Source organism: Procambarus clarkii, chromosome 7 (genome assembly GCF_040958095.1).
Source record: "Procambarus clarkii isolate CNS0578487 chromosome 7, FALCON_Pclarkii_2.0, whole genome shotgun sequence".
Lineage (NCBI taxonomy): Eukaryota > Metazoa > Arthropoda > Malacostraca > Decapoda > Cambaridae > Procambarus > Procambarus clarkii.
In genome coordinates, this window is record NC_091156.1 from 15489528 (window position 1) to 15512699 (window position 23172).

Genomic DNA, 23172 nt, shown 5'->3' on the forward strand with positions numbered 1-23172 from the left:
TATTATTATTATTATTATTATTATTATTATTATTATTATTATTATAACCTTACCAAATGCTTTGCTGAATCAAATAATGTTATTACTTTCAATGTGTTACAATAGCATAATTAAGTGCTGCAAGTGTCAGGTCTTTTATATAGTCGGTATTTGTTATATTCTGTACTCTTTTTATGTTATTTAAATTTCAAATAGAAATAGTTTTAAAAGTATGTATCTTAATAAATTTGAACCTTATATTATTTAATATCAACAAATTAGATTTCGAATGTTAAAACCAATTTCAACCAATTAAAGGATTTATCCTTTAATGTTAAAAATTGTTCAAACTGAAATAAATATATAACACTGTACGGCACAGTTGTGTTTAATTATGTTTTGTGATTCCTTTGGAAAAAGTATTTGTGCACCAAGTACTACTAGGTCATTATGAGATATGCTGAATGTTGTCAATATACCATCTGAATACGCTTCACTTTGCGTTAATCATTGAACGTCCTAATGATTAAGGTCCCCAAAAGGACTTAATCAGACATCAGTGGATATTTTTACTCTCCCTCTCTCTCAGAGCATCCCCTTATGTGTTGTATGTGGGTGCTGAAGTTCAGTCTCTTGTCTATGTATAGGTGAAGGAACTTTCCATAATTGTTATTGCTAATGTTTACTTGTAATACTGGGTATATACATCCAGTCCAGTGTTCTTACCCTCGACCGCGGCGAGGGTAAGCCGCGGCCGTATGGTCTGAAACCCACAAATATTTACAATGGAAGGGGGGGGGGGTGGATAGCATTTCCTCTTCAAGCACGCGCACACAAATGAACTATGTTACTTAACTGGAAGCACTCGTACAACATAATTTACACGATTTCTCAGGATTATTATACTTCTTACCAGTATATATATACAGTATAGTACCAAGGAGGTTCTATGAATTTTGTGGCTAGCTCCTCAAGATTGTAACTTGCTTAGATAAATAAATTGTGTGTTCAGTCCCTGAACCCATTATGTGGTAAATTAACTAAACTAAAAACTATAGTATGGCGACGAAACCTGAACTGCATAATGTAAATAGGGATTAACCAGAAAAAGATATAGGTGAAGAATAACACCAGGTAACTGTAAAGCTGCTGCCCAGTTGGGTGGGTGTGGAGCACATGACTGTAAAGCTGCCGCCCAGTTGGGTGGATGTGGAGCACATGACTGTAAAGCTGCCGCCCAGTTGGGTGGGTGTGGAGCACATGACTGTAAAGCTGCCGCCCAGTTGGGTGGGTGTGGAGCACATGACTGTAAAGCTGCCGCCCAGTTGGGTGGGTGTGGAGCACATGACTGTAAAGCTGCCGCCCAGTTGGGTGGGTGTGGAGCACATGACTGTAAAGCTGCCGCCCAGTTGGGTGGGTGTGGAGCACATGACTGTAAAGCTGCCGCCCAGTTGGGTGGGTGTGCAGCAAGACTAGTAACTGTGTGACTCACCATAAATGTAAAGTGCCTTGTATAGTGACTGTTGTGAGCCTCGTGTTGAATCACTTGTGACACAAAAGATTACTGATGTGTGTATTTGTGGTGGTGATTAAATATGTATGTGTATGTATATATGTATACGTATGAATATGTACATGTATGCATAAGTATGTGTACATTAATAATTTTGTAACTAGCGTCAAAAGATTGTTATTTGCTTAGCTAAACGAACTAGAGGGTTCAGTTCCTGAACCGATTATGTGCCTGTGTAATCCTTTACACCACCGCCCACGGGATGGGTATTATGGGGTGCATAATAAAGAAAAAATGAATGGACCGAACCCCACAAATCATTTAGCTAAGCAAGTTACAATCTTGATGAGCTTGTTACAAAATTCACTATAAGTCGTCACATCATAAATGGGTTCGAGATGGACCACAAGTAGTGCATTACATAATTTATCAGTATTGTGCAGCCTGTGATCCCCGCCTGGCTGGATACTGATACCTAGGTAATTTTTATGTGTTCGGACACCGGCGATAAGGTGGTATTATTTATTTAACTTAAGATATATATATTTTTAAATGTTGTCACATTAACGGCTACATCTTCCTTTCTTCTGACATATAGATTTATAAGATTAATTAAAATATATCGAAACTAATTATACAATTTATTGGCTGGTGTGCAGGGCTTCACACTCTCAGAGCAAGCCATCAAGTAACTATCAAAACGCATATATCTTCGTTTTCACTTCAGTTATATTTATGACAAAGGATTTTAAATGTAGCCTATATTTCTACCTTTCTGATGACATAAATACTTTCGTTAATTACAATATCTAGATCAAACTAACATTGATATTCAAAAGGTTGTATATTTTCCATCAATGGAGAGCATCAGCCAAGAAGCCTTCTTTAAAATATGAATATCTTTTTCCTCACCCAATAAGATCTAATCTCTGAATAAAACGCAAAAAACGACTTGATTGTAACCTATCCACCGCTGCCAATTGGATGGGGGAGAGGGGGTTATGTGTAGGATAAACATTTCAATTGTGACACTAGCCCTCCATATAAATCAGTTGCTTAAATTATAAACTGTACTTGTGGTCGGTCTCAAGCCCATTGTTGATGTGACAATGTGTATTGACTTTTGTAACTAGCTTATCAAGATTATAACTTGCTTGGCTATATGAATTGTGGGGCTCAGTCCCTGAGCCAATTATGTGCCTCTGTAACACTCCACTATCGCCCATAGGATGGGTATGGGGTGCATAATAAATGAACTAAACTAAGCTCTGCCTTTTTGATAACATATACAATTATAAGCTTTATTTGTGAATCTCAATTAATTAAACAATATATCACAGAGCCTGTAGGGTTCGGTGAGATGAGTGAAGAGACATGGGAGATTTTACATAAGTACAGTACATGGTAGTTTAAGTAGCGAACGCATGTCAACGAATAGCGAGTATATATAGCAAAACTATTGTCCTATGAACTAGGCTTGGTCACCTCAGTAGAGAAAACAAAGATCCTGAACCGACGCCCACCCAGACGGGGTGGGGCTGTTCGCAAAATGCAGTTGCATGATGGCTCTCTGCTCGACTATGTAACCAGATACAAATTCCTTGGTCTTGAAGTTCCTTACTGTACCGCAATGTTGTAGCCAGACTGGGTCGCTAATGTAGAGAGAGGCTCCGTGCTCTCAAGACTGTGGCAGGCTACCATCCAAGCTATGGTGCAAATGTGAGAATTGTCAAAATGATGTATCTCTCATATATTAGGTCGCTGATTGATTATGCTGCACCCATGCTTGCTCTAGTGCCTGAGAGAATGCTTGGAGAGCTGGAAAAGATGCAAAACGAAGCCATGAGGATTATCCTCGGATGCCCCCGTACAACTAAATTACTAAACATGAGGAAGGAACTGAATATTTCATGTGTAAGTGATTGTATCACTGAAATTAATGCTTTAATTGGTATCAAGATGCTTAGGCTAACCCACCCTAACCCCTGCACTGAAGCCCTCCAAGCCTTCTTCCTTGAAGATCAGCATCCCTCCAAATGGGTTACGGTAACTGCCAATGTGCTCAGAATGTATAACTTTCATCACCCCTACCAAGAGAGACAACAACAACACTTTCCTGCCCCATGGGAGATCACTCCTTTCCAAATTACTGTCCCCCTTCCCCACCCAAGAAGCTGATTAAAGAACAGTCCTTGCTTCGACAAGAAGCAAAGTACAATGCCTTAAGCCAAATTGATGCTTTAGTCAGAGAGCGCTCCCTTTCTCAAATTATTTACACTGATGGATCCTTGGATCAGTCCTATGGTGCAGCTGGAAGTGCAGTTGTTGTGACAGGGAGAGATGGTTCCATCTCCCATGAGTGTGGAGCGCGTCTAAGTAACCAGGCCTCCACTCTTCAAACAGAATTGGTTGCCATAATCCTTGCACTAGAGCGCGTATATGAATCCAAAGTTGACACGCTAATTGTAAGTGACTCCTTGTCATCCTTGACTGCCCTCAGCTTCCCAAGGCATAACTGTGACGTGCTTATCTCTGAAGCTAGACACAGATATAGTGAAATAATCAATGATGGAGTCAGAGTTTGTCTCCTGTGGATTCCTTCCCATATTGATCTCCGAATGCATCTAGTGGGTCATATATGAATGAGCATTCATTTAGGCCCCTTAACTCGACGTTTGGTTCATCCCACAGCGCCAGTTCTGCTTACCAATAATGGCCCACTAGATACTCAGACTTCTAGATGTTACCACTGCTAGGCTTAGGCTCGGCTACAAGTACCTCTGGGAGTTTGTAACATCTGCTGATTTACATTTGACTAAATGTAAACTCTGTCAGCATAACTATTCGCATACTTTGCGTCATTATATAATGGAATGTGAAAAAATTGCGGAATTTAGAAATAACACCATCAATAGTGTCCAAGAAATGTGTAAGTACTTCATTCATAATGATGTGCTGCCCGAAATTTTAGCGAAGTATCCAAAATTTGCTTACTGTAGGTAATGCATGCACATGACTGTAAAGCTGCCGCCCAGTTGGGTGGGTGTGCAGCAAGACTAGTAACTGTGACTTACTATAGATGTAAAGTGCCTCGTATAGTGACTGTTGTGAGCCTCTTGTAATGTCACTTGTGACACAAAGATTATTGATGTGTGTAATTGTGTGGGTGATTAGATATGTATGTATATGTGTATACGTATATATATATATATATATATATATATATATATATATATATATATAACAAAAAAAAAAAAAAAAAAAAAATATACATATATATATATATATATATATATATATATATATATATATATATATATATATATATATATGTATATATATATATATATATATATATATATATATATATATATATATATATATATATATATATATATATATACATGTATGTATGAGGGTGTGTACATGTGTATACAACATTGATAATTTTTTAACTAGCGTCATATATTGTTATTTGCTTAGCTAAACGAACTAGAGGGTTCAGTTCCTGAACCTATTATGTGCCTCTGTAATCCTATACACCACCGCCCACGGGATGGGTATGGGGTGCATAATAAAGAAAGAAATTGAATATGAAGTCGATTTAACTTCCAAACATATATTTTTTAATAAATGTTAAATGTTTTCTGGCTAATTATGTTAGATTTTATTAAAAATACGTATTCTACTTGTTAACATTATAATTTAAATTTGTGATAATTTGAGCAGAGAAGTGCGACCCCTGGATATGCCAACAAACACTTTCCAAACAACGATATATCTTGGATAAGTCGCTCCACAACATTGACGCTTGGACCGTCGACTTCCTTTGATGCTACTTATTTAATAATGAAATTACATTAGTTTGGAGTAAATATATGTTTTCTCATGTTCTGCATTCAGCACCCACATTATAGTGAGTAAATATACCATATTACTTCATTACTTAAATAATGCTATGAGGGTTTGAGTAGCTTTGGGTATTTAGTGCACAGAATCTCCAATAGATGGGGCGAGAGTCGCCCCATCTCTCTCACCCAAGAGAGAGTCGAAACTTAATTTAAAATTGATATATCTTTGTCCTCGAACATGATATATTTTATTTGGTGCAATCATAATAATGTTCATATCTCGGTCTTTCTGGAGGCATATAAGATTTTAGGCTTTATTAGCGAATCTTTGTTAATTATACAATATATCGGCAAGTGCGTAGGCGTCTGCACTCCATGCCCGACAAGCTACTGAGTGCTACTATAAAAACATATGTATCTTCACTTGAGCTATAAATATGTCTATTGTAATGTATTTAAAATGAAGCTCTTATTTCTATCTTGCTTAAGACTTATAAAACATTTGTGTTTATTAACGAATTTACGTGAAATAAACATTGATCTGAGAGAGAGTTGCTCTGTCGTTCAGTCTGTACGAGGTGGGAGCTCCGTAATTTTTAAAATACATGTATCTTCATTAGAACTTTAAGTATGTCTATGGTAAAGTGTTTAAAGTGAAGCTTATATGTCTGTCTTTCTTGAGACATATAAAACATATATGTTTATTAACGAATTCACGTGAAATAAACATTGTTCTGAGAGAGAGTTGCTCGGTCGATCGATCTGTCCGGGGTCGGAGCTCTGCTATTATAAAAGTACACGTATCTTCGCTTTAAATATGCCCATGGTAAGGTATTTAGAATAAAGCTTATATTTCTATCTTTCTTGTGACATATAAAACTCTTACGTTTATTAAGGAATCTGCGTGAAATAGGCATGGTTCTGAGATGAATGCTGCGGTTTGCGAGCTCGACAATGGACGCCATACATATCCAGTGGGTGTTATTGGACCCCATACCCATTTTATGGGTGGTTGGAGCCCCATACCTATTCTATGGGTGGTTGGAGCCCCATACCCATCCTGTGGGTTGTAGTGGACGCCATACTCATCCTGTGGGTGGTATTGGACCCCATACCCTTCCTGTGGGTGGATGTGATCCCCATACTCATCCTCTGGGTGGATGTGACCCTCATACCCATCCTGTGGGTGGTATTGCACCCCTTACTCACCTAACAGGTGGTAGTGGACAATATACCGATCCTGTAGTTGGTATAGTAGACACAATACCATCCTGTTTACAGTAGTTTACCCCATAGACATTCCAATGAACCATCGTTTTCTGTTAGCGTTCCTACAAAACATCCTTTAAAGATTTGTAAAGCACAAACTATGGTATATAATATTGATTGGTGAAGGACTGTTATTCTATGTAATCATTTTTAGTGCTTATTATAATTTACTAAGAACAACTAATATTTCTCAAAACAAAACTACGAGCCTTCAATAGGAAGTAGCTGATCTATAATATTCTAAGAGCATGGACAATAGTAGGTAAATTTCACAACCCATGTGGGACCTGAAAAGTACAATTTTCCTTATAATTGAACCAATCACGACTATTCTGCTATCTAGGTTGACGGACGGGTACTGTGAGACGTAAATTGGTACGGGAGGAAGAGTTTGGGCTTTGGAAAAAAAGTAACTGGGAATATATCACATATTTACTAATTCATATTCAACATATTGACTTTAAGCATTAAGTCATATATGTGCTGTCTTGTGTGAGAACGGGTTGAAGTGCGACAACTGGATATGCCAACAAACACTTTCCAAACAACGATATATCTTGGATAAGTCGCTCCACAACATTGACGCTTGGACCGTCGACTTCCTTTGATGCTACTTATTTCATAATTAAATTATATTAGTTTGGAGTAAATATATGTTTTCTCATATTCTGCATTCAGCACCCACATTATAGTGAGTAAATATACCATATTACTTCAATACTTAAATAATGCTAAGAGGGTTTGAGTAGCTTTGGGTCTTTAGTGGACAGAATTTCTAATAGATGGGGCGAGAGTCGCCCCATCTCTCTCTCGCCCGAGCAAGAGTCGAAACTTAATTTAAAATTGATATATCTTTGTCCTCGAACATGATATATTTCATTTGGTGCAATCATAATAATGTTCATATCTCGGTCTTTCTGGAGGCATATAAGATTTTAGGCTTTATTAGCGTATCTTTGTTAATTATACAATATATCGGCAAGTGCGTAGGCGTCTGCACTCCATGCCCAACAACCTACTGAGCGCTACAATAAAAACATATGTATCTTCACTTGAGCTATAAATATGTCTATTGTAATGTATTTAAAATGAAGCTCATGTTTCTATCTTGCTTATGACATATATATCATTTGTGTTTATTAATGAATTTACGCGAAATAAATATTGATCTGAGAGAGAGATGCTCTGTCGTTCAGTTTGTACGGGGTGGGAGCTCCGTAATTTTTAAAATACATGTATCTTCGTTAGAACTTTAAATATGTCTATGGCAAAGTGTTTAAAGTGAAGCTTATATGTCTGCTTTTCATGAGACATATAAAACATATATGTTTATTAACGAATTCACGTGAAATAAACATTGTTCTGAGAGAGAGTTGCTCGGTCGATCGATCTGTCCGGGGTCGGAGCTCGGCTATTATAAAAGTACATATATCTTCGCTTTAAATTTAAATATGCTCATGGTAAGGTATTTAGAATGAAGCTTATATTTCTATCTTTCTTGTGACATATAAAACTCTTACTTTTATGAAAGAATTTGCGTGAAATAGGCATGGTTCTGAGATGAATGCTGCAGTTTTCGAGCTCGACGAGCGATGAAAACGGCCCTTTGTATAAAACTACAAATATCTTCAGTTTTACTTAAAATATTTGTCTGGTAGAGGTTTTACAGACAGATCGCGTTTTTGTCTTTCTACTGACTAATAAATAATTTTGGTTTAATAAGTCATCAAGATGTTTTCAACAATATTCTTTCGGCGTTCGTCTTTTCCAACATGGGCGACCCTTTTGGAAACGTGATACTTGGGTTAACCCATCCCATAGTTGGGTCTGTTTCCATTATGGTTCTGTCGACCCTGTGAACGCCCTACCGACCCTGTGGGCGGCAGTGGACCCTCTACCGACCCTGTGGACGGCAGTGGACCCCATACCGACCCTGTGGGCGGTAGTTTTTTTTTATTATTATTTTCTACCACAAACGTGGCCACACATTTACAATGCTAACCAGCATATATACATTTTCTTCTGTCCTCCATGGACAGGGTTAGAAATCAGTTAAACATATAGTTCAGGGATTTATTGAACAATCAACCACAGAAGGTGATTTGGTACTTTTAAAATGCTAAGCTAACCTACATACGTAAATACACAGATTTACGTATGCCCTACATAAAGTGTTCGAAGTGTCATTAATGTGCATTTACAAAGGTGAAATGCAATTATGATCAGCTTCCATATGTACTTTATATACATACATATACATACACACACATATATACGTACATATATACATGCTATATACATGCATATATACACACACACATGCATTCACATACATTTGTCTCTTTTACTCTGACAGGGTGAGATAGCTGACAGAGAAACTAGTGTGCAATTAAGCACTTAATCACTGAAGATGATTAAGGTGCTTTTACAAGCTCAGGTTATATAGTTACATCACATACATACATTGTATAAATGATACATTACATGGTCAATCTTGGATACAAGTCCAATATATCATCAAGTGTTCCAGTACTCATATAGTAATTACACAGTTCAGCATACCTCAGCCCAGGAGGGCGAAAGTCAGACAATATTGGACATTCTACAATATAATGTTCAACAGACTGCATGTTTTCTCTTTCACAAAGTTGACACATTGTGTATTCGACATTTGGGGTTTGAGAAACCTGCCAGATATGTCTATATCCCAGGCGAATTCTGGCCACTATAACATCACATTGCCGAGTTCTTGTTCTATTAGTATGTGAATGTCTCCTCACGTTATCTATCATAATATTTAATGCTACAACTTTCAGGTCTTTGTGAATTTGTTAGGTCAGTGATATCTTCATTAGATATTTGTTTAAGTGTTCTCTTTGTCACTGCTAATGAAACACCCATATCAATTTCTACCACTGGTTTTCTATGCAGGCTGTCTTTGGAAGCATATCAACAGTGAGATGAGATGCCAACACGTGATGGTATCCATAGGAATTTAATTTCAAATCTGTTTTCTTTAGCAGCTAAAACATTCATTCGAATATGACTGACTATTTTATGGGTGTCACTGCTATGTGCGTCCAATGCCAGGAGTGCACTCTGCGATAGTGGGCGGTAGTGGACCCCCTACCGACCCTGTGGGCGGTAGTGGACCCTCTACCGACCCTGTGGGCGGCAGTGGACCTCCTACCAACCCTGTGGGCGGTAGTGGACCCCTACCGACCCTGTGGGCGGTAGTGGACCCCCCTACCGACCCTGTGGGCGGTAGTGGACCTCCTACAGACCCTGTGGGCGGTAGTGGACCCCCTACCGACCCTGTGGACCCCATACCGACCCTGTGGGCGGTAGTGGACCCCCTACCGACCCTGTGGGCGACAGTGGACCCCCTACCGACCCTGTGGATGGTAGTGGACGCCCTACCGACCCTGTGGGCGGTAGTGGACCCCCCTACCGACCCTGTGGGCGGTAGTGGACCTCCTACAGACCCTGTGGGCGGTAGTGGACCCCCTACCGACTCTGTGGACCCCATACCGACCCTGTGGGCGGTAGTGGACCCCCTATCGACCCTGTAGGCGGTAGTGGAGCCCCTACCGACCCTGTCGGCGGCAGTGGACCCCCTACAAACCCTGTGGGCGGCAGTGGACCCCCTACAAACCCTGTGGGCGGCAGTGGACCCCCTACAAACCCTGTGGGCGGTAGTGGACACCCTACCGACCCTGTGGGCGGCAGTGGACCTCCTACCGACCCTGTGGGCAGCAGTGGACCTCCTACTGACCCTGTGGGCGGCAGTGGACCCCCTACCGACCCTGTGGGCGGCAGTGGACCTCCTACCGATCCTGTGGGCGGCATTGGACCTCCTACCGAACCTGTGGACGGCAGTGGACCCCCTACCGACTCTGTGGGCGGCAGTGGACCTCCTACCGACCCTGTGGGCGGCAGTGGACCTCCTACCGACCCTGTGGCCGGCAGTGGACCCCCTACCGACTCTGTGGGCGGTAGTGGACCCCCTACCGACTCTGTGGGCGGTAGTGGACCCTCTACCGACTCTGTGGGCGGTAGTGGACCCACTACCGACCCTGTGGGCGGCAGTGGACCTCCTACCGACCCTGTGGGCGGCATTGGATCCCCTACCGACTCTGTGGGCGGTAGTGGACCCCCTACCGACTCTGTGGGCGGTAGTGGACCCTCTGCCGACTCTGTGGGCGGTAGTGGACCCACTACCGACCCTGTGGGCGGCAGTGGACCCTCTACTAACCCTATCGGCGGTAGTGGACCCTATACTCATCCTGGGGGCGGCAATGGACGCCATATACATCCAGTGGGTGGTATTAGACCCCATACCCATTCTGTGGGTGGTTGGGGCCCCATACCCATCCTGTGGGTGGTAGTGGACGCCATCCACATCCAGTGGATGTTTTTTTTGTTTTGTTTTTTGAGATATATACAAGAGTTGTTACATTCTTGTACAGCCACTAGTACGCGTAGCGTTTCGGGCAGGTCCCTGGAATACGATCCCCTGCCGCGAAGAATCGTTTTTTCATCCAAGTAAACATTTTACTGTTGCGTTAAACAGAGGCTATAGTTAAGGAATTGCGCCCAGTAAATCCTCCCCGGCCTGGATACGAACCCATGACATAGCGCTCGCGGAACGAGTGAGTGTCTTACCACTACACCACGGAGACTGTATTGGACCCCATACCCTTCCTGTGGGTGGATGTGATCCCCATACCCATCCTGCGAGTGGATGTAACCCCCCCATACCCATCCTTTGCGGGTATTGGACCCCTTACCCACCTAACAGGTGGTAGTGGACAATATACCCATCCTATAGTTAGTATAGTAGATACCATACCATCCTGTTTGCAGTAGTTTACCCCATAGACATTCCAACGTAACATCGTTTTCTGTTAGCGTTCCTACAAAACATTCTTTAAAGATTTTTAAAGCACAAACTATGGTATTTAATATTGATTGGTGAAGCACTGTTATTCTATGTAATAACTTATAGTGCTTATTATAATTTACTAAGAACAACTAATATATCTCAAAACAAAACTACGAGCCTTCAATAGGATGTAGCTGATCTGTAATATTCTAAGAGCATGGACAATAGTAGGTAAATTTCACAACCCATGTGGGACCTGAAAACTACAATTTTCATTATAATTGAGCCAATCACGACTATTCTGCTATCTACGTTGATGGACGGGTACTGTGAGACGTAAATTGGTACGTGAGGAAGAGTTTGGGCCTTGGAAAAAAAGGTAACTGGGAATATATCACATATGTACTAATTCACATTCAACATATTGACTTTAAGCATTAAGTCATATATGTGCTGTCTTGTGTGAGAACGGGTTGATTGGGGAGACCCACTGTTCGGATTTCCAAAAATACCAGGTTAAACACCAGCATTGGCACAGTTATTCTCCTGCGCCATGTTGCTACTTTTTTTTGGCTGGGATATTCCTGCACGGGTTCTAAGCCTCTGGCTGGCCCACTAAGTGTTGCTAGTTTCTGTTTGACTTGGGCGGAGTATGAGTATTTATGACTCGTATGGTCGCTTCAGTAAGATTTTGTCCCATGTGTTTAACAACTTCTGCTCTGTTGAATCTAAGTTGAAATCTCAAATAATTTGTAACTCTGCACTGTATTAGATAATGTTCCAGTGGTCTGTCGGGCTTTTCTCCACAGTGCTGACATTTTCTCTCATCTTCCGGAACCTGTAAGCCTATGCACATGGGTATCCAAGCCTGATGCGATGTAAGTGTACTTCTGTTGTTCTACTGCTCCCTTTCATCAAACCAAGTGGTTCGTAGTTGGTTCAATTCTTGTACCAACCCGCAGATCCTGATGTTGCAACTGTTGTGTTGTGGTCAATACTGGTGAGAGGGAACTGAAAGACTGCTAATGAGGATATTAAATATATCCTTGAGGCCCAATGCCATTCTATCTTCCAGATTGATATTTTCACTCGACACCCCCCCCCCCTCTTGGTCGTCATCGTCAGCCTTTTTGCATCGTGAAGATCACGTTTGACAGTAGATCCTTTCCATCTTCCGTCATTCTTGCTGGTTCTAGATGCTCCATTCAGGAGTCCATCTATTCTCCTCGCCTCTGCAATAGATGCTGGAGATTTGGACATTGTTCCTTCAGGTGCACAAGGAAATTATCTATGCGCCTTGTGTGGAGTTTCAGGTCATTCTAAGATGGAGAGCTCTTCATCCCAAGCTCACTGCATCAATTGCGGTGATGCCCACCCTGCCCTCTCCTGCGCATGTGTGGAGAAGACTGGGAGAAGGCTCGCACTACAAATTTGAAGAAGCCATCCTCAATTTGAAATATCGCAATCATTTATCTTTTCCTGAGGCGAGACGCCAATTTCGCCATCTTCCCTCTTACTCTGGCGTGTCTTATGCTCTTGTGTTGCATTCCACTTCTCATCGCCGCTCCCACTTTCTCAGTTTGGCAAATGTTTCCAGGCCTTGGACCCCGACACCCCCACCACCACCTCATCTGCTCTTTTGTGTTTTGGAACCAGAAGGTCTTCCTCCTGGTTCTCCATCTGGTGTTTTCTTCCTTCCCGGTCTTCCTTGTCTCCTGTGCCCTCCTTCCCTTCTCGCCCCATTCCTTCTCACCCCTCCCCTCTGTCTCTTGGTCTTCCTTGCCTCCTGTCTGTTCGGGCCATTGTCCATCCTTCTCCCAGCGTTCTTCTTGTAGACCGTTCCCATTCTTCTTCTCCTGTTGAAACTGTTGAGGCTGTTGGCCGGAACATTGCTGATGGTACGCCTGTCTCTCTATGTCAGAAACGTTAGCCTGGCTCCTCTCCTTCTTCCTCCCTGGCGAGTAAGAAGGTATCACTCTATTCCTCACCTTCCAACTCCAACTCTATCCCTGCTTCCCCTTCCATTTCAGTGGCAGGGTCACCTGTCCTTGCTATGGAGGTTCCCTTGGTCCTTGATCCTTTCTTGGATGCTGCCCTTGATCTGGTGCATTCTCCTGTTTCTGTACTTCATGTCCCTGATACCCTTGACCGACCCTCTCTGATGCCTCTTCCTGCTCTGGACTCTGTCAGTCCGCCTCTGGCCCTTTCTCCCGCTCCCTTGCCTATATTATCTTTGCTAACTTTGCCTATGCCCCATCACTCTGATCTCACTGATCCTGATCCTGATCTTCCTTTGTCTATTGTATTCTTCTTTGCCTTTGTTTCTCCTTTGTTATCTCTGTTTCTGTTCTCTCTCTTCTGTCTAGTTCTGTTCTTCAATGGAATATTCATGATTTTTTATGTCAACTTCCATGAACTCCAACTTCTAATAACAAAGTTTTCATTGCTTTGTGTTTGTCTTCAAGAGCTGATGCTTGGCGCTCGTTCTAGTCACTTCCGTTGTTATTCCTTTCTCTTCCCCCCCCCCCACCACCTCCACCTTTTTCTGGGGCCTATTACTCTACTGCTCTCTTGATCCGTCATGATATTCCCTTCATCCCCCTACTTTTTCAGTCACCCATTGAGTGTTCTGTGGTCCATATCTGTGTGAGTAAATGGTATACAGTCTGTTCCATGTATCTCTCCTCTAATATCCCAATTTCTCTTACTGATCTTAAACACCTGTTGGACTTCTTACCAGCGCCTGTGCTCCTGTTGGGTGATTTTCATCTGTCGGCATACCCTCTGGGGCGATGCTCTGACAAACACCCGGGGCCGCCGCCTTAAACCATTTGTCTTCTCCTTCTCTATCTCTTTAGAATTCTGGTGAACACATTTATGTTGACTCCAACACTGGAACCCTTAATTGTCTTGCTCTTTCTCTCTGCTCGTCTTCTCTTTATTTAGACTTCACATGGCAGGTTCTTGATGACCTACATAACAGGGACTATTTCCCAATTATTGTCACTTTCTTCTATTGTCACCCTCCACTCTCCTTCCCTAGGTGGCAGTTTGCCAAGGCTGACTGGAACCTCTTCGCCTACATGCTACTCTTTCTGACCTCTCTGATTTGCCTCTCCCTCGAGCCCTCCTCCTATGTCATGACACAGTTTTTGAAGCTGCCATCTACTCTGTTCCTTGCTCTACCTCCCGGGGCGCACGGAAGTGCGTTCGTTGGTGGAATGGAGACTGTGCTTGGGCTGTCCGCTGTAAGCGTGCAGCCTGGAAGAAACACTGTCGCCGACAGACGCCCGATTCTTTTATTTTGTTTCAGAAGGCGAGTGCGGTGGCCTATAGGGCCATCCGCATGGCTAAGCATGATAGTTGGAGATCTTTCGTTTCCACCATTACGTCTGACACTCCTATGCCCCTGATCTGGAAGAAAATCTGCAAGATAGTAGATAAGTTGTTCCAGATTTCTCGCCAGTCCTTCACCTCCGTGGTTCTAGTGTGGCGGATCCGGTGTCGGTTGCGACCGAATTAAGTTCACATTTTTCGACTATTAGCACCGGTTCTCATCTTCCTCTATCTTTCCTTACTCGTATTCTTGAATCTTGTACCTTAGATTTTTGCACTCATCTTCAGCTCCCTTATAACGATCCTTTCTCTCTCAGAACTCAAGTCTGCCCTGACCTGCATGACCCAGTTTGCATCTATTATTATGAGATGCTTTACCATATCCCTCTATACACGTTTCAATATTTACTGAATGTTTATAACCATGTCTGGGAGTCATCGTCAGTCCCTGAGGACTGGCTTGAGGCAGTTGTTCATCCCATTCAAAAACCTGGTTCCTAGGGTCATCCCCCTAAAAACTTCAACCCCATTGCCCTCACGAGTTGTGTCTGCAAACTCTTTGAACGTATGGTCAATGTCTGTCTCATGTGGTTCTTGGAACACTATCACCACCTCTTCACTCCTCATTTTGGCTTTCGCAAGTATTGCAGCATGACTGATGTCTCGGTGAACTTGGAGGTCTATATTTATACTGCGTTTGTTGTGAAGACCTCCTTGGTTGCTGTCCTTTTTTTACCTGGAAAAGGCATGACACCACATTGAGATATCATATTCTATCCAAACTTCATTCTTTTGACCTTCGTGGTAACCCTCCCTTTCTTCCTCCAGAGCTTCCTCTCTCGTCGCTCCTTTAGAGTAAGGCTTGGTACTGCTCATTTGCCTCTTTTCGGCAATACGAAGGTGCACCTCAAGGTAGTGTACTGATCACTTCTCTTTTCCTGGTTACCCTCAATGGTCTTCTTTCGTCCCTTCCCTCTGGCATTTTCTCAGCTCTCTATGTTTACGATCATATCCTCTGATGTCAAGGTGATGACTCGCTTTTCCTCCAATGGCAGCTTCAACTTGCAAATGGTGCCGTGTCTTCCTGGCCCACCAATCATGGCTTCAAGTTCTCTACATTTTAGACATGTGGTATGACCATTACTCGGAAGCAGGTCGTTCTTCGTCCCCTTTGTCGCTTTATGGTAATCCTCTTTTATATAAGGATTCTGCAAAACTTCTGGTTATAATCCTTGAATTCGTTTGTCTTGGTCACTCCTATATCTCTTACTTTTGAGTTGAATGTTCTAAGGCCCTTAAATTACTTACGGTCTTGTCCCATACTTTCTGGGGGAGCTGATAGGTGCACGCCCCTCTCTTTACATTCCTCTCTCTCTTAACATTCCACTCTCATGCTGTCTAAACTCGATTATGGTTGTTTTGCTTACTCGTCTGCATCTCCCTCATCCCTTCATCGTCTTGATGCTATTCACCATACTGGGTTTCGCCTCAGCTCTGGTGCCTTTCGTTCAACTCCTACCATCATCCTGTATGTTGACACCGGCATCCTGTCTCTACAGGATCGCTGGTATCACTACTGTCTTCGCTACTTTGCTCGATCCTTACAGCACCCAAACTCTCGCTTATGTCGTACTTTGAACACTATCCCTACTGTGGACTCTGTTCCCTTTCGCCACTTTTCCCTTTCTGTTCGGTTGTCCTGCTTGCAAGGTTCTCTCTCTTGGTTCGTGTTACCAATATTTCTTCTCGTGTCGTTCCATCCTTGCCCTCAAAGTGGGCCCTCTTCCTAAGTTTTGTTGAACCCTGATCCGCCTAACAAAAGCTTTTACCTCTCCTACAGTTTTGAAAAATCTTTTCTTTGTTCACTTTTCTTCATACTCCCGCTCCATCATCATCTTCACAGATGGGTCTATGTCTGCCGACGCTACTCGATGTTATTTCCTGACCACACCTATACGTGTTGCCTGCCCCCCCCCCCCCCGGAGACTTGCATCTTCACGGAATAACTTTATGCCAGTTTGTATGCTCTTCGTCAGCTGCTTTCTCTCTGTCAATCTTCCTTTGTTGTTGTAGTTGACTCTCACAGTGCCTTAATGGCTCTGGAGTCTTTTAATCCTGTCCATTCTGTTGTCATCGAAATTCAATATTGGCTGTTTCTTATCTCCAGCAGATTTAAGAGTTTTGCTGGGTTCCCAGCCATATTCGTGTGTCCTTAAATGAGCGTGCGGAGGCTACCATGAAGGAGTCTGTCTGCACTCGTCACATTTCTCGCAAAAGTGTTCATTATTTCGACTTCTTGCCAGTTATTCATTCCTCAATCCTTGCCTGTTGGCAGGATCGCTGGTCTTCTGTTACTGGTAACAAGCTGCGTGTTCTTAAGGGTAGTGTGTCCCCGTGGCCTTCCTCCTACCACTGAAACGAAAGGTGGGAAATGGCTCTGGCGAGGTTATGTATTGGCCATACACGCTTAACTCACGGGCTCTTAATGGAGCACCGCCCTGCTCCTTATTGTCCAAACTACATTGTCCATCTTACTGTCGTGCATATCCTTGTTTAATGTCCTGATTCCCAGGATGTGCGTGTGTCTTGCTTCAGGACTGTCCCTTGCGGTCACCAGTCCCTCGACAGAATCCTTTGTGACTCAGATACCTTTGATGTTGTTAGCTTTATGCACTTTTATTCTCGTATTGGCATCCTTCTTGATATTAAGTGCCTTTTAAAAATCCCGCACATTAATGGTGCTACATAGTCTCCCCGGCTTGGTGCCTTCTTTTGATAATTACTTCCATACCGTCTAGGAACACCTGATATGTTATTTGACAGATTTTCCATAGTGAATCTTTCAAAATGTCTTGAGATAATACTCTATATGTGCCTCACTTCAGCACTGGTGGAGAAAATGCGACCTCAGTCGGCGACTCTCACACACACACACACACACACACACACACACACACACACACACACACACACACACACACACACACACACACACACACACACATAGTAGCCTAGTAGCCATGGGGCCTCGTAGCCTGGTGGATAGCGCGCAGGACTCGTAATTCTGTGGCGCGGGTTCGATTCCCGCACGAGACAGAAACAAATGGGCAAAGTTTCTTTCACCCTAAGTGCCCCTGTTACCTAGCAGTAAATAGGTACCTGGGAGTTAGTCAGCTGTCACGGGCTGCTTCCTGGGGTGTGTGTGTGTGTGTGTGGTGTGGTGTGGGGAAAAAAAAAAAAAAAAAAAAAAAAAAAGTAGTTAGTAAACAGTTGATTGACAGTTGAGAGGCGGGCCGAAAGAGCAAAGCTCAACCCCCGTAAAAACACAACTAGTAAACACAACTAGTAAACACACATTGTTAGGGGGCCTCGTAGCCTGGTGGATAGCGCGCAGGATTCGTAATTCTGTGGCGCGGGTTCGATTCCCGCACGAGGCAGAAACAAATGGGCAAAGTTTCTTTCACCCTGAATGCCCCTGTTACCTAGCAGTAAATAGGTACCTGGGAGTTAGTCAGCTGTCACGGGCTGCTTCCTGGGGTGTGTGTGTGTGTGTGGTGTGGAGAAAAAAAAAAAAGTAGTTAGTAAACAGTTGATTGACAGTTGAGAGGCGGGCTGAAAGAGCAAAGCTCAACCCCCGTAAAAACACAACTAGTAAACACACACACACACACACACACACACACACACACACACACACACACACACACACACACACACACACACACACACACACACACACACATACACACACACACACACACACACACACACACACACACACACACACACAGTTGTGTGTGAGTTGATATCAAGCCAGACCTGTCTCCTGCAGCCCATATCAAGAGGATAACATCAGCGGCATATGCCAGGCTGGCCAACATACGAACGGCATTCAGAAACTTGTGTAAAGAATCATTCAGAACTTTGTATACCACATATGTCAGGCCAATCCTGGAGTATGCGGCTCCAGCATGGAGCCCATATCTAGTCAAGGATAAGACTAAACTGGAGAAGGTTCAAAGGTTTGCCACCAGACTAGTACCCGAGCTAAGAGGTATGAGCTATGAGGAGAGACTACGGGAATTAAACCTCACTTCGCTGGAAGACAGAAGAGTTTGGGGGGACATGATCACAACATTCAAGACTCTCAAGGGAATTGATAGGGTAGATAAAGAGAGGCTATTTAGCACAAGGGGCACACGCACTAGGGGACACAGGTGGAAACTGAGCGCCCAAATGAGCCACAGAGATATTAGAAAGAACTTTTTTAGTGTTAGAGTGGTTGGCAAATGGAATGCATTAGGTGATGTGGTGGAGGCTGACTCCATACACAGTTTCAAGTGTAGATATGATAGAGCCCAGTAGGCTCAGGAATCTGTACACCTGTTGATTGATGGTTGAGAGGCGGGACCAAAGAGCCAGAGCTCAACCCCCGCAAAAAAAACTAGGTGAGTACACACTCACACACACACACACACACACACACAGGGAGCAGTGGCTGAGTGGACAGCACGCTGGAAGCCTGATCCTGTGGTTCTGTGTTTGATCCCGGGTGCCGACAAAGAAACAATGGGCAGAGTTTCTTTCACCCAGAATGCCCCTGTTACCTAGCAGTAAATAGGTACCTGGGAGTTAGTTGTCACGGGTTGCTTCCTGGGGTGTGTTTGGGGTGTGGGAAAAAAGTAAAAAAATAGTAGTTAGTAACAGTTGAGAGACGAGCCGACAGAGCAGAGCTCAACCCCCACAAGCACAACTAGGTGAATATAAACTTTATGTAATACATGTGATACAAGAAAAACAGGTCGGGAGTCAGTGCATGAGACAACAGATGGTTAGAAAGGCGGGGTCCAAGAGCTAGCAGCTAGATCCTTAAGGCAAAAATAGTAAATGAACACCCTTACCCTTTAGGGAGTAGGACGGTGGTGTTGAAGGGAGTCTCCGTGGACGCCATCGCCACCGCTCTGTGGAGCACAAAACGCCATGAGTGAGACAGAGATCATCGTCGGGTGGATGTGTTCCTGCTGCTTCACCATAGTGCACTGTACTTTTGAGTACAGGCTTATGCTGCATGCGTTACTCTGATTTAACAGCCATATGGCATTGTGTTATTTGAATTCATTCCCATGGGGAGCTGCAATGTTCAGACACAGCCCATGAAATACTTAGCAACTTTCACACACTCTATTTTGCAATGAAACGTAATTTAGCTAATGTCTTCCAATGAAGACATTTCCTTCTGCAAATCCTTTTGCAGAAGGATTCTGCAAAACTTCTGGGGTTAATCTTTGGCACCTGATTGTCTTGGACAACCATATCTCTTACCTCTGAGTTGAATGTTCTAACTTACTTAAGGTCTTGTCCCATACTTCTTGAGGAGCTGATAGACACACAATCCTCTCTTTACATTTCACTCTCGTGTTGTCTAAACGTGATTATGGTTGTCCTGCTTACTCGTCTGCCTCTCCCTCATCCCTTCATCGTTTTGATGCTCTTCACCATACTGGGTTTCGCCTCGGCTCTGGTGCCTTTCGTTCAACTCCTACCATCATCCTGTATGTTGAAGCCAGCATCCTGTCTCTACAGGATCGCCGGTATTGCCACTGTCTTCGCTACTTTGCGTGATCCTTATAGCACCCTCACTCTCGCTTATGTCGTACTTTGATCATTAGCCATCCTGTGGACTTTGTTCACTTCTGCCACCTTCTCCTTCCTGTTCTGTTGTCCTGCTTCCAAGGTTCTCTCTCTTGGTTCATGATACCAATATTTCTCCTCGTGTCGTTCCATCCTTGCCCCCATGGAGAGTCCCTCTTCCAAAGTTTTGTAGAACCCTGACTCGCATAACAAAAGCTTTTACCTCTCCTACAGTTTTGAAACATCTTTTCTTTGTTCACTTTTTCTTCATACTCCCGCTCCATCATCATCTTCACAGATGGGTCTAAGTCTGCCGACGCTACTCGATGTTATTTCCTGACCACACCTATACGTGTTGCCTGCTCCCCCGGAGACTAGCATCTTCTAGGCAGAACTTTATGCCATTTTGTATGTTCTTTGTCAGCTGCTTTCTCTCTGTCAATTTTCCTTTGTTGTAGTTGACTCTCACAGTGCCTTAATGGCTCTGGAGTCTTTTAATCCTGTCCATTCTGTTGTCATCGAAATTCAATATTGGCTGTTTCTTATCTCCAGCAGATTTAAGATAGTTGAGTTTTGCTGGGTTCCCAGCCATATTCGTGTGTCCTTAAATGAGCGTGCGGAGGCTACCACGAAGGAGTCTATCTGCACTTGTCACATTTCTCGCAAAAGTGTTCATTATTTCGACTTCTTGCCAGTTATTCATTCCTCAATCCTTGCCTGTTGGCAGGATCGCTGGTCTTCTGTTAATGGTAACAAGCTGGGTGTTCTTAAGGGTAGTGTGTCCCCGTGGCCTTCCTCCTACCACTGAAACGAAAGGTGGGAAATGGTTCTGGCGAGGTTATGTATTGGCCATACACGCTTAACTCACGGGCACTTAATGGAGCACCGCCCTGCTCCTTATCGTCCAAACTACATTGTCCATCTTACTGTCGTGCATATCCTTGTTGAATGTCCTGATTCCCAGGATGTGCGTGTGTCTTGCTTCAGGACTCTCCCTCGCGGTCACCAGTCCCTCGATAGAATCCTTTGTGACTCAGATACCTTTGATGTTGTTTGCTTTATGCACTTTAATTCTCGTATTGGCATCCTTCTTGATATTAAGTGCCTTTTAAAAATCCCGCACATTAATGGTGCTACATAGTCTCCCCGGCTTGGTGCCTTTTTTTGATAATTACTTCCATACCGTCTAGGAACACCTTATGTGTTATTTGACAGATTTTCCATAGTGAATCTTTCAAAATGTCTTGAGATAATACTCTATATGTGTCTCACTTCAGCACTGGTGGAGAAAATGCGACCTCGGCCGGCGACTCTCACACACACACACACATACACACATACACACACACACATACACAGTAGGCCAGCGACGGTACGAGAGACACGTGATTAGCGAGGTCCGCGGAAATTCGTCAATTTCTCGGGACATTGAAGGATTATTGAGGCTAGATCATAGTATTTGGCCTCTCGCAGTGTTTAGCTAGCAGGGTGCTAAATAGCATAGTCATATCGCTAACGATAGTGCGAAAAAACCAAAGTGTAGCTAGTGGAATCACCGGTGCATGGTGCATACAGTGTGGAGGACCGAGTAGTGACCTGACCTGACCTGACGGCCAGGTGGGGATGGCCCGCCGTGGAACTACTGTGTTTGTTGGGTGGTGACTGTGACTCCAGAGATTTGTGTAGAAAAGAATCGACATTGTCAATCTACTAGCACTTAGAGAATCACCAAGTGGAAAGGCGACGACGGAGCACCATCGTCGACCATACATCATCATTACTCATCTAGTTGTGTGAGCGGGAATCATACTGGTATGTACCCCCTCTCTGGTCAAGTAATCAGGTGTACAGTGTGAGGTAAAATATTATCAAATTCTTGTTCAGGATAGTATATATATTTAAAATCTCGGTGTGGGTCATTCTGATTCTGGGTAGAAGTTACCGCTTACGGAAACTAGTGACACACGCACACGCACGCACGCACGTACACGCACGCACGTACACGCACGCACACACTCAAGCCCACGTACGTATGCACGCACACACACATGCACACACAGGCTAGAAGGGATTAACACCTTTCGTGGAAAGGAGATAAACCCTCTCATAATCCACCCCCTCTCTTACCTGCTGTAAGCTGAACACTTCACCTCCTAGTAACCCCATCCCAAGCGCACACACATTCTCTCTCTCTCTCTCTCTCTCTCTCTCTCTCTCTCTCTCTCTCTCTCTCTCTCTCTCTCTCTCTCTCTCTTTTGCTCTCTCTCTCTCTCTCTTGCTCTCTCTCTCTCTCTTGTTTGCTCTCTCTCTCTCTCTCTTGTTTGCTCTCTCTTGCTCTCTCTCTCTCTTGCTCTCTCTCTCTCTTGTTTGCTCTCTCTTGCTCTCTCTTGCTCTCTTGCTCTCTCTCTCTCTCTTGCTCTCTCTCTCTCTCTTGCTCTCTCTCTCTCTCTTGCTCTCTCTCTCTCTCTCTTGCTCTCTCTCTCTCTTGACAAGGGACAAAATGGCAGGAGGCCGCAACAGGGACAAGGAAAGCAGCCAGGGAGATTAAACAAAGGAATTGCTAACCCAAGTTCTGGAGGAATTCAGGAGGGAGATGAATGAAATGAGGATTACAATTAACAATCTGCAAAGTGAGCTAGCATCAGCAAGAGAGGAGGTCAAATCTCTCACAGAGAAAAATAAAGAGACCGAGCATCAGATTATCATCC

The 23172-nt window shown here is 43.5% G+C and overlaps 1 protein-coding gene across 4 annotated transcripts in view; it reads right to left on the reverse strand.

Moving 5' to 3' along the window:
• The window catches only part of LOC123761417 (high-affinity choline transporter 1), a 348005-nt gene that overhangs the window by 222480 nt on the left and 102353 nt on the right, over window positions 1-23172 (reverse strand). For 3 of the 4 annotated variants that reach the window (XR_011224660.1, XM_069313210.1, XM_069313203.1), the window contains one exon: window positions 19735-19794. The exons of the other annotated variant lie outside the window; for it this stretch is intronic. Coding sequence is in view for 2 of the 3 variants with exons in the window: in XM_069313210.1 (XP_069169311.1) it covers window positions 19735-19794 (60 nt within the window). In the remaining variant the exon portion in view is untranslated. The remainder of the gene's footprint in view (window positions 1-19734; window positions 19795-23172) is intronic. 4 annotated transcript variants of the gene reach the window in all.